Here is a 13,216-nt window from a genome sequence, read left to right on the forward strand (position 1 = left end):
CCTATAAGTGTAAGATGGAGGCCAACCCCTCTCTCAGCACTGTTCCCCTGCAACTGGAATTTGGAGGCCTGGTGGCCCCCAACCTAGAGGTAACAGTGAATCTTCTGGACTGATAACCCTTAATGCACCCATCGTCCATAAATTTATCCAACCCCCTTTTAAAGCTGTCCAAGTTATAAGCCGTTACCATAACTTGTGATAATGAATTCCATAGGTTAATTTTTCATTGTGTGAACTATAGTCTGTTCCAAACTATATAACATCATCTGTTTAGTCTGTTCTAAACCTCCTTCCAATCTCCTTCCCCTAATTCTAGGGTTTTGAAAGTTTTCTCCTTGTCCAGATCCTACATACAATGTGTCATTTCATACACCTCAGTCAAATCCTCTCAGTCCTTTTTTCCCAAGCCAAAAAAGTCCCTAATGTCCTAGCTTTTTCTTACTGGGAAGGCTTTCAAGGCCTCTGATCACTTTGATTGTCTTCTTCTGCCTTTTTCCCAGCTCTATTATATCGTTCTTCGATTGTGTAGGAAGTTATGCAATCATAACTTTCTACGTAATCTCAGATGTGGAACTGGGCAGAGCTCTCAGAGACAATATGTTTAGGGCTACATCATGAGGAAGGATGGGTGCCCTCCTATCCTGGTTATGAACTTTCCTGAATTATTCTGCTGGCAACTCTGGGAAGCGGAATGATTAACCAATCTGGTCCATTCTGGAGGAACTCAAAGCTAATAGCCCAAACATCGTTGGCTAGTTTGTGGCTCAGCGTTGCTGTCTGAACTCAGGCAACCAGATTAATGAAGTCAGCCCTGGTTCCATTAACTATGGGCTAGCTTATTAGTAGGATCCTCCAAAATATACCTTCCTTGTAATTTTCCATCCATTGGCTTTAGCTCAGTTTTTCCTCTAGTCAAGAAAAGGTCACCTGTGTCCTTCCAGAGCCTGTCCTTCAATAATAAGCCTGTTGCTTTAACAGGAGTAAATAAACGAGGAGAGAGATAAAAGGGCGTGGTTAGCGACAAAAGGGAGGAGTTTTAACCCTAAAAGCAACAGTGCCTACCAAATACTTCGCTCCCCGTTTTTCCCCCTTCTTGCACGGGAGCAAAGCAGGTAGCGCATTCCTTTCCTTCGCTCGCGGCTTTCCCGAGGGGTGGGCGAGGGGGGCAAAGAGGCCGTCCAGAGCTGCGAAGCTCAAGGCTCCGCTGCCCTTTGGCGGGGGCCGCTTGCCACCGGGCGGAGTCACGGGAAGATGGAGGGGCCGGGATGGGGAGGGCGAGGGAGCTCGCAGGCGCTGCCTGCCTACCTGACGAGCCAGCACAAAGAGCGAGGGAGAAGAGGCACGGTGGCTCCCTCCGGCCCGCCCCAGCCTCAGCGCGTTGGAGCTGGGGAGCGGGGCGCCGTTTTCTCTCCGTCCCGCGAGGGGAGCCTTCCTGCCCTTCCCGCGACGTCCTCGCCTCGCCTGGGCGGACTGGAGCCTGGGTACCGCTGACTGGTCCTTAGGCGGACCTCGGCGGTGATGTACTGACCACGGAAGGGAGCGCGGGGCGCCTCCTGGGCAACTCTCGGGGCGCTTTTCCTCTCTCCCTCGTTTATCTTAACCCTCCTTTTTCGCTCTAAATTTAACAGTTTTGTAAAGACTAACTGTTGATCGGTCGAGCAAGGCGAGGCGCGAACCAAATAAACATAGGGGGTAAGTAACTTAGATGAATCGCTAGGGAAGAGGGTCGCATCAGGCTGCGAAGGGAGGGCTCTTTGCATGCTTACCCGGGAGCAAGTGCGGGTGAACTGGGGCAGATTTCTGCAAAGAGTAGGAATGGAGCTGCCATACGCCCTTGGGTGTGTGATATTCATTCACTCTAAATAAGCCTTGCTATGTTATGTGGATCTGGCTATTATGTAAGTGTGCAAAGAAAGCAGTGCCAAACTGCAATTCTGTGCATACTCACTTTTGGACTAATTCCCCTGAAATGGGCAAGATTTTGGAATAAGATGCTTGAATCGGCTTTGGCACAGGAACAAATAAATAATCAGCAGACATGGCTGTGGGAGAAAGAAGAATGTTAATAATAGATGTTAATAATAGATGTTTTAGTTAACCTCTCAAGAATGGCCAGAGCAGTGCAACTGGGGAATATCTCCTTGTTGTTGCTGAAGTTGCCTTGTGTGGCATCTTTGTGGGCAAAGAGAATTGATGTATCTAGCCTGAACATCATATACGGATAAACAAACTTCCTTCTGGTTTTACTTGCCTTGTTTCCTTGGAATTCTGGGAAAACAAGCCATGCTAAGATGCATATTGCCTTCTGTACCATGATGGTCTCCAGATGCCCTGGCCCAGAGTTTGTTATCCTTGCCAACCTAGGTGGTTGGGGTGATGGGAATTGTGATCTAGTGCATCTAAAGGATGTCAGAGAAGGGCTGGACTGGTTTGTGATTGGGGTTTCTGCACAACAGCCCTTCAACAGATGGTTGAAAAATGCACTGTGTCCTTCCCGTGATAGGCTGGAATGCAGGAATGTGAAGAAAGGGGATTCCATCTCCCTGATGCTCTTCAGCCCCCAGTGAAAAAGACCTTGACTCTAAAGAGTGAAGCTGACCTAATGTATTGGAAATTCAGTTGCACCCATTCTGCTAGAAATCTCAGACGCAGAACATCTCAGGTTTCCAAATAGTTAAATAAAGATTGTATCTTATTTGTTTCCCTTGTGTAAGAGTCTTGTGTGGGTGAGAGAGAGAGAGAGAGAGAAAATAGGAATTAGCATGTCCCTGTGATTTACAATGTCCCCTTTTCAGGAGGAAAAGTCAATTCCCCATTTTAGGAAACTGAGGAACTTTTGACGAATCAAGATAAAGTCCAAGCAGATCTGAAGATTTGCCTTCTTAATGATCTGGTGTTCCAAGCAAAAAAGCTTAGCCTCATTTCATATGCATATGTTTTATCTACATCTGTTACTTTGCTCCTCCCTCACCCTCAATTAATTTGGCAAATACTTATTTCAGAGCTGATAGTCTAGCCTGGGTTCCACACTGGTCTGCTGGTGCCAAAATTAATCATTTGTCCAGTAATTTAGGGGAGAAGCAAAACTATGACTATCTCTGTTCAGATGATATTTCATTTTGTCTTATAAATTGTGCTGCTGTGAATGAAAGTGAATCCTGAAATTTTTCAGGATACAAAAGGATCTTTGGTTGTTTCTCAGATATTTGCAATATGGAATTGTTTCAAAGCAAACCGTATTGTCGACTTGAACATGATCTCAGCTGATGTTAGAATCTTCCCTTTGAGACAATCAAAGGCTCCTCCTCATCACCTCATTCCTTTTGGAGTTCACACTCCTATTTTAAAAGAATTACTCACTTGCTTGTGGTTCAGAAGAACTTGCTGTTGTGCCAGATTATGGCTTTACATTTCTATTCTTTCCATCTTGGCAGAATTGGGGCCCTGATTTATTTTAAAATCTGGTTGAAAGGCAAATGTGCTACAAAGCTCCAGCTACTTAAAAAGATATTGGGGTGTTAGTGAGAGAATCCTGGATAAAATGGAACTGTTATATTCTTAAACACTAACGTTTTACCTGCTTTGGAATGAGGAACTATCAGTTGTTATTCCATATGTCCCTATTTTTGAGTAAAGCTTGATCTGAGGTTTATTTGTGGTTACAGTGCATGATATAGTCTGCATGGTGACAGCCACATTCACTTATTAAAAATAAATATAATTTAAATTAGTAGAATTAATCTCTTGCTAAACTTAGCTTGGAATGGGTTCTTAATGTACCATCTGGAATATACCCCAAGATGTAGCAGGGAGTAATCATTTCCAATGTGTTGATGAGATGTTATCTGACAGTGTTTCACAAAAAACATTTACAATGCAGGAAACATTTGGGCTGGGTTTGCACATCACATTAAGCCATAATGTAGTTTGTTGAGTTTTGAGTTAGCATGTTGCATGAATCCAGATTTTATGGTTTGTAAATCATGCTTATAGTCTAGCACATTGTAGGAGCCCAATTCTTGGACTATGGTTTATGCTTAGCATGTTGCATGAATTGAGCCATTTGTGGTTATTGGCACACCACGGTTGCAGAAATTATGGCATAGTGTAATATGTAACATGTCAGTGTAATGATACTGCATTGTCAGAATAACCAGGAAATCAGAGAAACACTTTACATGCACATACAGTCCACCGCAGAAGGCTTAGAAATCTAAATTATCAGGTAGTCTGATGAAAAGATTCATTAAACTGATAGATCCTTTTGATAAAAGAGAAAGTGGATGTATGTTCTAGTTAGATCCCATTGAAGTAGTCGAAAGAAAAGCAAGCTGAAGGAAATGGATGCATCTCATTTGGAAGTGTAACATTTGCCATCTTGTAATTACATAACTTGCAGCTGAATAAAAGCTAACTTACAGTCTAGATCCTGTATTGATTCTGCAAGTATAGATCCTTGTAATTGAAGCAAAAGCCCATGTGTTATAGATGGTTAAATTACATGCTCTAATCTGTGAATCTGAACATCTCAGGTTAATCATAAACCAATTGTTCTGTCTTAGCTGGATGCTGTTGAAAGATAGTTGAGAAGATGGAACATTTGCTCCTTTGACCCCCTTGATGATTTAATTCCAGGGATATTAATAAATGAATGTCTGGATCTAGAACAGTCTGTGCTTCTATTTTATTTGTGGAGGTTGGCTTTTTTAGTACACCCATGATTGGATGCTATAGTTACTAGGGGTCAAATGAGGGAAAGAGGTGGTATGAGTTTACCATTTAAAAAGTTGAGCAAAATGATATTTATTGTTAAAAATGATGAAATATTCAAAGACATCTTTTCATAAAGCCAAAAGATAAAACCACTGTGAAACAATCCTTTTAAACAAAGACTGTTAAAATACATTAAAGCAATATTTCCAAAATTAAACCATCTTAAAAAGCATAACATCATGACACCAAAATGCAAAGACTTAGAAGGTACTAAAAAGCTGTGGGATGATGGATCTCTTTGGGGAAAGGCATTACACAGGAATGGGGACTCCTGAAAGTCCTCTCTCAAGAGATAATGCACCCAGTTGCAGTGTGCCAGGGCAAGATGCAACAGATACTTGGTTGATTCAAACCACTTGTTCATCTGCTGCAAATAATCCTGTGGTTTGCACCATAGTACAAAATTGTTTTTGTGATTATATACATGAAGGACAGTGGGGGTTCTAATGAGCATGTTCCTATCCCATTTCCCCTCCCCTGGTGATTTGGTTATCTCCATATGTAGCCATCTGCATAGGTTTAGACCAAGATGGTCAAGTATGCATAGATGGGCATGTTATTCCTTCCAAACAACAACATGCTATTCTTTCTTAAATAACATAATGAGTTACATAAAAGTTATCTGTCTTTTCAGTTCTGGGCATAGACATTCTTTGGCCATGGATGTATTCATGAAAGGATTTAATAAAGCTAAGGAAGGAGTGGTGGCAGCAGCAGAAAAAACCAAGCAAGGTGTGGCAGAAGCAGCAGGGAAAACGAAAGAAGGTGTTCTCTATGTGGGTAAGTGGCAAGAGGCACTAAACCTGGAGTGTGCAATCTTTTTTTTGAGATAGGGGCCACACAGCCTTTGATTGGCAGGTCAGGAACCACAAATCAAGAATCGGGTGGAGCCCAGACAAAAAGAAAATATGAATGAAATTGAATGAAATCTAAATTCAATTGTTAACATTTTAATAATTTCCCTTGTGTCCCAGTCAAATTAAGATTTGATGCAAATAGAGAGAGTTGGGGGGCAGGGACATACAGAGTCAAGGTTCATTAGGAACATGTGAAGTTCTGGGTTCAGTATGTATATGTATGTAGAATTTAGATTTTTATCCAGTTTTATCTCCAGGAACTCAAAGTGAGGTGTCTTGCACTCCTTTCTTCAATTTTCCTTCACAAAAACAATCCAGTGAGATAGGTTGGACTGAAGATGGACCTGAGCTTGGATCTCCTGGGTCCCAGTCCAACATCTTAACCATGACAGTAATCTGAATCTCTCTTACATGCTGCCATTCTGTACAGAGTGAACAATCAAGATGGCCTGTAGTAAGGTGCTCCTCCTTTAAACCAAACATGTCATTACATTTCTTGTGCTGCTTGAATGGCGAACCTTTAAAACTGGAAACAAGCTAAAGCTTCTACTAAGTGTAGAAGTGTAATAACATTTATTTGGGTATAATATTTATTCCACTTAGGAATGAAATGTCTGTTGTATTGGCAGATTGCTTGCATCTCTTCAGGGAGAGACCTTAATGTTAAAGAAATTCAAAAGGGATGCATCGCATCTGTGGGGAGTAGATTCATGGCTGCTATCAGGATCATCAGGTCCAGATCTAACCTTTGCAGAGCTAACCTAGATGAATGTGTTGAACACTGATGAACCATGGGTTTGTTTCCAGATGTGTCTTAAGGGCATAATTTACCCCTACTCAGGTTTGCCCAGTATTTCCTTATCCAGTGAGAATATAGTCTAGGCTGGTTTACTGCTTAGAAATGTTGTTCACATACGGCAAGCAACTTTGTCTGCTGACCTTTCAGAGGAGGCCATCTAGAGATGTGAGGATGTCATCAGAAAGGGTGTGGCCAAAATATTTAAGTCCATTTTTGCTTTGTTGTTATTCTTGTTAAAGGATGGGAAGGGGAAAATCACTCCAGCCACACCTTTAAGCCACATGCCCAAACTGTCAACAAAGAGTCCCCACTTTTGGAGGCGCCCATTTGGAGTTGTCTTTCCATGGCTTTAAGGGTAGCTTAAAAATGATTTGCCTCCCAGTCATTTCTCAGCCTCATTCCCACCCCTAAAATCCTGGGAAAGAAGACAGAAAGGGGACCAAGCCCCCAAATGGTTACTTCTCTAAAGATAAAACAACAGCATGCTGCCATTTTACTGTTGGCGCAATCTTAGGGAATGTGGGGAGCGGGGCTCATGCAACCTGTGGACTTCCCACTCCTGGCCTAGATTGTGGATAGGATGGGGATGGTGGACTTATTTAGCAGTTGTTTTGATGGAATTCCAGTCATTAAAGAAAGTGAACCAGCAGATTTCTCCATGCTCAGCTGAAAACTGTGTGATTCATGCTTCATAGCTAGTGTGAAAGCAGCAGCATTTTCCATAGATGTTCTGCTTTGGAACACACATAAACTTTCAATTTTCTTATCTCGGCTCCCCCATCACCACCATCTGGTATACACACCAAAAAGAAAGCAACCTAACTGATTTGCCTAGAGGAAAATTCGTGCTTTACAAAAATACATGTGGGTTTCTTTCACTGGTGTTCTCAAGAATGATCTTTCTGTTAGTGGTAATGTTCTATTTATTTCTTTTAATAAGCAGAGAAAAGGGTAGTTTTGGAAGCTTTTACTTTCATTTTTGGTTAACTGCAATTTGTTACATCATCTGGAACGGCAAGCTGTGCTTAATACTATAAATATTTTTAAAGAAGGCAATATCAAGTCATGGACTGTGAAGTTGGCTGTTGTTGTCATTCACTTTAGTTTTCAGTCTGAATAATATGGAAAACTAAGTTCAAAGCAGTATGAAAACTTAAAAGGTCTCCAGTTTGGTGGAGTGGGCAAGTGCACAAATCTTAATTTAGCCAACTTCTGTGAATGTTGCAGGACACCCAGAGGATGCAACTTCAACATGCTCAAGGGTCACATTAGGCTTTGCACAACATGTCAAGGACTGTTCTCCAGAAGTGAGTGGGGCCAGTAGTAGCCCACAGTGTGGAGAGGGGAGCAGAGGAATGAGAGCTGCTTTTCCTTTGTCATATGAAATGTTAATAACCATGATATTATCTCAGATGACAAAGCTGGAGCAATATGGAAGCCATCTTAGTAAAGGAATACCTGATGTTTCATATGAATTTTGGAAAAGATTGGCTTCTGCCATTTAAAGAAATGTCCAGTGATCTGAGCAAAGGAAATGTTTTGCTGATTATTCAAATGGAGTTTGCATTTATGAAGAAGATAACGTACAACAAAAACCAATGAGCATGAAAGGAGTGGGGATGTGTAGAAAGGATATGTAAGCTTTCAATTTGCAAAAGGCCAGCACCAGCATATGACATCCTTAGTCAATGTCTATTGATGCAGCAATGGACCTGGCCTATGGCATCAGATCCACTTCAACTAGTATGAGTTTACCACAATTTTAATTTCCCACAATACCCTTACCTTTGTTTCATTCCATTGCATTATGGGGCAATTAAAAAGGCATAGCTAAATCCAACAAATTCATATCTGGGAGCACTGTCACCATAAACCAGCTAAGCACATTATATCAGTGATTTAATCTTTCTAAACCACAAAAGGCAAATGATTGAAGCATCTTTCTGTCGTGGAAGGCTTATCTATGCATCAGATTCTTTTTGCATCTATAGGGGGTTAGGGTACTTTGCTACAAAAGACCTCTAATGACTCCAATAACTTTTCACCAGAAAGTGGATCTGTCTGATAAATTCCTGTTTCTGGAATGTATTACCACTTGGACAAATAAAGGCAGGGTGGTTGGAACATGACCATTGTCTTTGTGTGAACCCAAGCCCTTATGTTAAGCCATAATTTGCAGTTTATTGTGTGGGCTACTATTTTATATAAACACAACAATTGTGCTTTGTGAACTTAGGTTCAACAAGTTATGTGAACTCAGCCCGGGGTTCTTTAACTTTATCCTTATGCTTCCTAAGACCCAGTCCATTCAGTTCCCACTGAGACTGATTTGTTGTATTGTTGTTGGATAAACAGGGTCAAAGACCAAGGAGGGAGTTGTCCATGGTGTCACGACAGGTAAGTCCATAATTGCATTTCTATTTCTAAGTCTGCAACAAATCTCTTGTCTGTTCTTTTAAAAGTAGACTCTGATTTAGGAAGGAAAGTAGGTCTCCAATATGATTAAGTATTTGGGAAACCATACTGTTGGTCTTATTGGGAGATGAATATTCCTGTAGATATGACATTTGGAGATATTAATCTGTAGTACAATTCCAGTTTCACTGATTATTCAAACACATGACATGCCATCTGTGGTGGACACGTAGCCAGCAAAGTATTGGCCCAGATTGCATATCTGTTTCTGGGCAATAACCAGTGGGCCTCAGTGATGATTTGCACTGCAAGAGAATCATGTAATGGATGGAATGCTCCATTGCATCTGTAGTCTTTTCTTACATTGAAAGCAGCTTTCATACCTGGAACTCCTTTGATGCATTGGCAATTGTTTATAAATTAGTTATATAAAGTAATATACTGGTGTAGGCTTTCACGGCTGGTATCTGTTGGGCTTCAGGTTTTAGTGATCATGGTCTAGAGAACAGATTTCCTGATATTTTGCGGGAATTGTGGCTCACATCTTCAGAGACAAAGTGGTCAGTCGGTCCCTGCTCAGTTGCCTGTGGTCTGCATAGCAGACCACTTTTCCTCTAAAAATGCCAGCCACAGTTGCCGGTGAAATGACAGGAAATCTGTTCTCTAGACCATGGTCACTAAACCCTGAAGCCCAACACTGTCCAATGGTACAAGCAGCTTTGATTTTTTTCCCCCCTAAGGAACTTCAGAAAGTCTGGATACCCAAGAGTCTGTTTACAGGTGTTGAAATTTTTAAAAGCTGCATTGGGCTGAAATTTCAGGAAGACTTCTTACATCCCCCCTACCTGAAGAAGCCAACTGGCCTCAGTGCTCTACAGCATCCCTTGAAAACTCTTAGAAGGATCTGAGGGTGAAGGCAGCTTGAAAGACTCTTTCTAAATGTCCAAAATCAGGATGGTGTTGTTTTTCTTTTAAAAAGCTGGTGGTTTCTGTTAACAGCCCAGAAAACTTTGCTGGGAGTTACTTCTTAAAATGCTGAATTGCTTTCTTAATGGTCATGCAGCTTCCACTTCCACACTGAATACCCTGATTAACTAAGCCATGGTTCCTCTGCAATTCGTTAACAGTTGCTGATGGAGCCACCTTCTCTTACACTTGTTTTTCCTGATGAGGTGAGGCCAAAAAAAAATTAAATTTCAGGGAAAAGGAGGGGCCTAGCTAGGCCTCAGCAAACCAGAATTGGCCTATAGACTGAAAGTTCTTTACTGCTAATCAAGCTAGACGATTGCTCCTGACTCCACATTCACTGGCTCTTATATGAGTTCAAAGAACATTTTTCATTTCAGTATCGATAGCTAACCTTACTCTCTCTTTGGTAAGCCCTGAATATTTTGACTGGTGCTAGAAAAAAAGAATTAAAAAGTTTCCCACCAAGGAGCAAGAAATTGAGATAATTAACACAAACTGTTGGGAAAGTAGCTGTTTAGGTCATCATGTGTATTTTTATTTTACATAATGTGCATATTTAAAGAGGATGATGGTAAAATAAGTGCAGCATTACATGATCAGGATATTTCCTTGCATTCTTTTTCCCCATGATGCTCAATCCTTCTGCATGGAAAGATATTTAACAAGTTGGTGGCTCGTCTTGCACTGGCTGAATTCCTGTTGCTGGGGTGTGAAATCTTTTGCATCTAGGAAAGGCTAAAAGAGAACAAACGTATGGATTTGGGTCTTTTGATGACCTACATTCATCTCAAATAGTCCCAGAAAGTCACAGAGTTGAAAAGGGACATTCAGGCCATGTCCAATCCTTGTCCCTGTAAGAGATGTAGCCTCTGCTTGAATAGATCCAGTGAAGAGATGCCTACTATTTTGCTGGGTAATTAGTTCCACTGTCAAATTTCTCTTACTGTTATCAAATTTGTCCTTATTTTTAACTGGAGAGCCAGTTTGGTCTAGTGGTGAAGGCTCCAGGCTAGAAACCAGGAGACTGGGAGTTCTAGTCCTGCCTTAGGCATGAAAGCCAGCTGGGTGATTTTGGGCCAGTCACTCTCAGCCCCTAATGTCAGGCTTAGGCAACAAGTCAGTCAGTCAATTCCTGTCACAACCAACAGATCAACATTCAACTGACTGAAAAAAAGCAGACCCTGCACATGCCAGAAAAATGCTAGGAAGAAAAAAAAATAACTGGAGTCTGCTTTCCTGCGTCTTCTTATAATTCCTCCCTGCTTTTGTACACAAATCACAATGAAAGGGAAACTCTCATTCCCAGGCTGCATGTGGATCACAAGCAGACAGCCCTCTGTGTGTCATCAACATTCCTTAAAATCTTGGGTTTCCAAGCTTCATTCCTTGTCCTGTCGGGATGTCTGTCTTTGACCAACAAAGATTATTTTTAAAAGTCCGAAAAACAAATCTCCGTGCTTTTTTTCAGCAGCATTGGTCAATTCTGCTGAATGACTTAAGACCCCAAACACATTTTTAGTATGTCATTCTTGAGATTTGCAAATAACCTGGTGATATGGAAGTAATCCACATCCATTAGCTTCATAGGCTACAAAATCCTCCTACATTGCTTTCTTTTCTAATTGTGCAGAATGCTGTTCAAGTAGTGCAAGATCTATATTTAGTCTCACAAAACAATCAGCACATCCTCTAGGTACCATAACCTAATGCACATCAGGATTTCATCTTGTTTTTCTGTATCTCTGGAACAGTATTGAGTGAATATATTAGAAGAGCTCTATTGTTTCTTGGGTGGGCAATTGAAAGCGAAACACTTAAAATCAATGTTTAGAATGAGAAGGAACAATACACTGTGATGTCCAAGTGATAATAGATCTATAACCAGATCAATGACAACCCTTGGACCAAAATAGGAGTTGTTGATCCAGAAAGGCCCCAAATGGCAATGCTATACTGCCCAACTGGTCAAGGTTGCAGAAGCAACACTTCATTTTAAAAAATGGAAATATAAATGGCAGGCAACGGCCATTCTGATGTTATCTTTGTGGGTGAGGGTCAAGGATGGCATTGGAATAGTAATGGTTTCGAGGCATTCCAGTGCAATTGTTGGCTGCAGCATATAATTGATAAATCTGCCTGTTACTTACATTTCCATGAACTCTTCTCTTATCAAATGATTTGTGGCCCTTGTAGCTGCAGCTGCAATTCATGACAGGATCTCAGAATACAATTTGACCTTGCGTGGTGATCAAAAGACAGTTGATATAGGAACAAATTCAGATTTTCTTCCCTTGTGCCTCCCCTTTTTGATAAAGTATGGATGTAAGAAGGAAGCTCCAAAGCCTGGGGTAGTTCTGCTGTTCTACCTAATTCTCCAAATCATTGTATTCTGCAACGTCTGTATCAAAGATGGGCAACCTAGTATCTGCAGATACTTTGGACTATAGCTAACTTAATCTATAACCATTAGCCATGCTGCTGTAGACTAAACCATTTGAAGGTGCCAACTTGCTTGTCTCTTGCAAAGCTTGTCTGCTTTGGAACTTTTATCAAATATATTTTGTTTCTCTTCTGCACACACACCAGAGCTGTTCTCATTGTCTACACATCTGCTGTCTGCAGGTTCATTGGAGCATGTGAATAATGTTGATACTAGCTTCCATGCAATTGGAACAAAACTGTTTCCATCTGATGCATTCATTTAGCTTGAACCTGTGTGTACTCCTAAAATAGCTTTTAAGTAGGGCTGTGCAATTCTTTACAACATGGAATTAATTCAATGAAGTATCTATGATTTCATTTGTTGAATCATACTTGTTTGTCAAACTGGACTGAATGATACAGAAGAGACCTTATCGCCCAAGTAAAAAAGCTGTTCAACTTCTGAGTCAAGTCAATCTGCTCCGTATATTTGAATTGATTATTTGAAGTGGACTCAATTCACATAGGTATATTTTTTATTCAGGTTAATGGATTTTTCAGTATAAGCAGTGGGGTATGCCTTTTGTAAAATAGCAGTCTGTAAACAAGCATGTATTTATTTAGTTAACCTTGATGTACGAGGTTGCTTTAGATCTGCCTTCCCATATCAGATATGTTAATACTGAAACTCCCCAATCCATCATGGGATGGCAGTTGTACTGCCAACACATTTGATAAAGGATGGCACTTTTAGAAGATCCATCAGGTAGACCTGGGTAAGCAATGTATGAACATTGGAGGCTAAACTCAGTCAGTCTGACTTCTAAAGAGACTAGAATGTCATCAAATGACAATGTGACATGAAAGGGCTGGGTAGTTTTGGCCTTCTGGGGGTATTTAGGCTAGGGAAGGGAGATGAAAACCCCCAAGAAGTATCATTCTCATCCTTGAAACCACCTCAAATCCCCCAAATGGGCTGAGG

At 41.0% G+C, this 13,216-nt stretch overlaps 1 protein-coding gene across 1 annotated transcript in view; it reads left to right on the forward strand.

The window, feature by feature from the left end:
- The first annotated feature begins 1,033 nt into the window (after positions 1-1,033).
- The window catches only part of SNCA (synuclein alpha), a 44,967-nt gene continuing 32,784 nt past the window's right edge, over positions 1,034-13,216 (forward strand). The window contains exons 1-4 of the mRNA XM_007441795.3: positions 1,034-1,112; positions 1,629-1,692; positions 5,408-5,553; positions 8,785-8,826. Of these exons, the coding sequence (XP_007441857.1) occupies positions 5,433-5,553; positions 8,785-8,826 (163 nt within the window). The 5' untranslated portion in view covers positions 1,034-1,112; positions 1,629-1,692; positions 5,408-5,432. The remainder of the gene's footprint in view (positions 1,113-1,628; positions 1,693-5,407; positions 5,554-8,784; positions 8,827-13,216) is intronic.

The sequence above is a fragment of the Python bivittatus genome, unplaced genomic scaffold (assembly GCF_059951505.1).
Source record: "Python bivittatus isolate LINGU-HERP-01145 unplaced genomic scaffold, Pbiv_v1 ctg000070_np1212, whole genome shotgun sequence".
Classification (NCBI taxonomy): Eukaryota; Metazoa; Chordata; class Lepidosauria; order Squamata; family Pythonidae; genus Python; species Python bivittatus.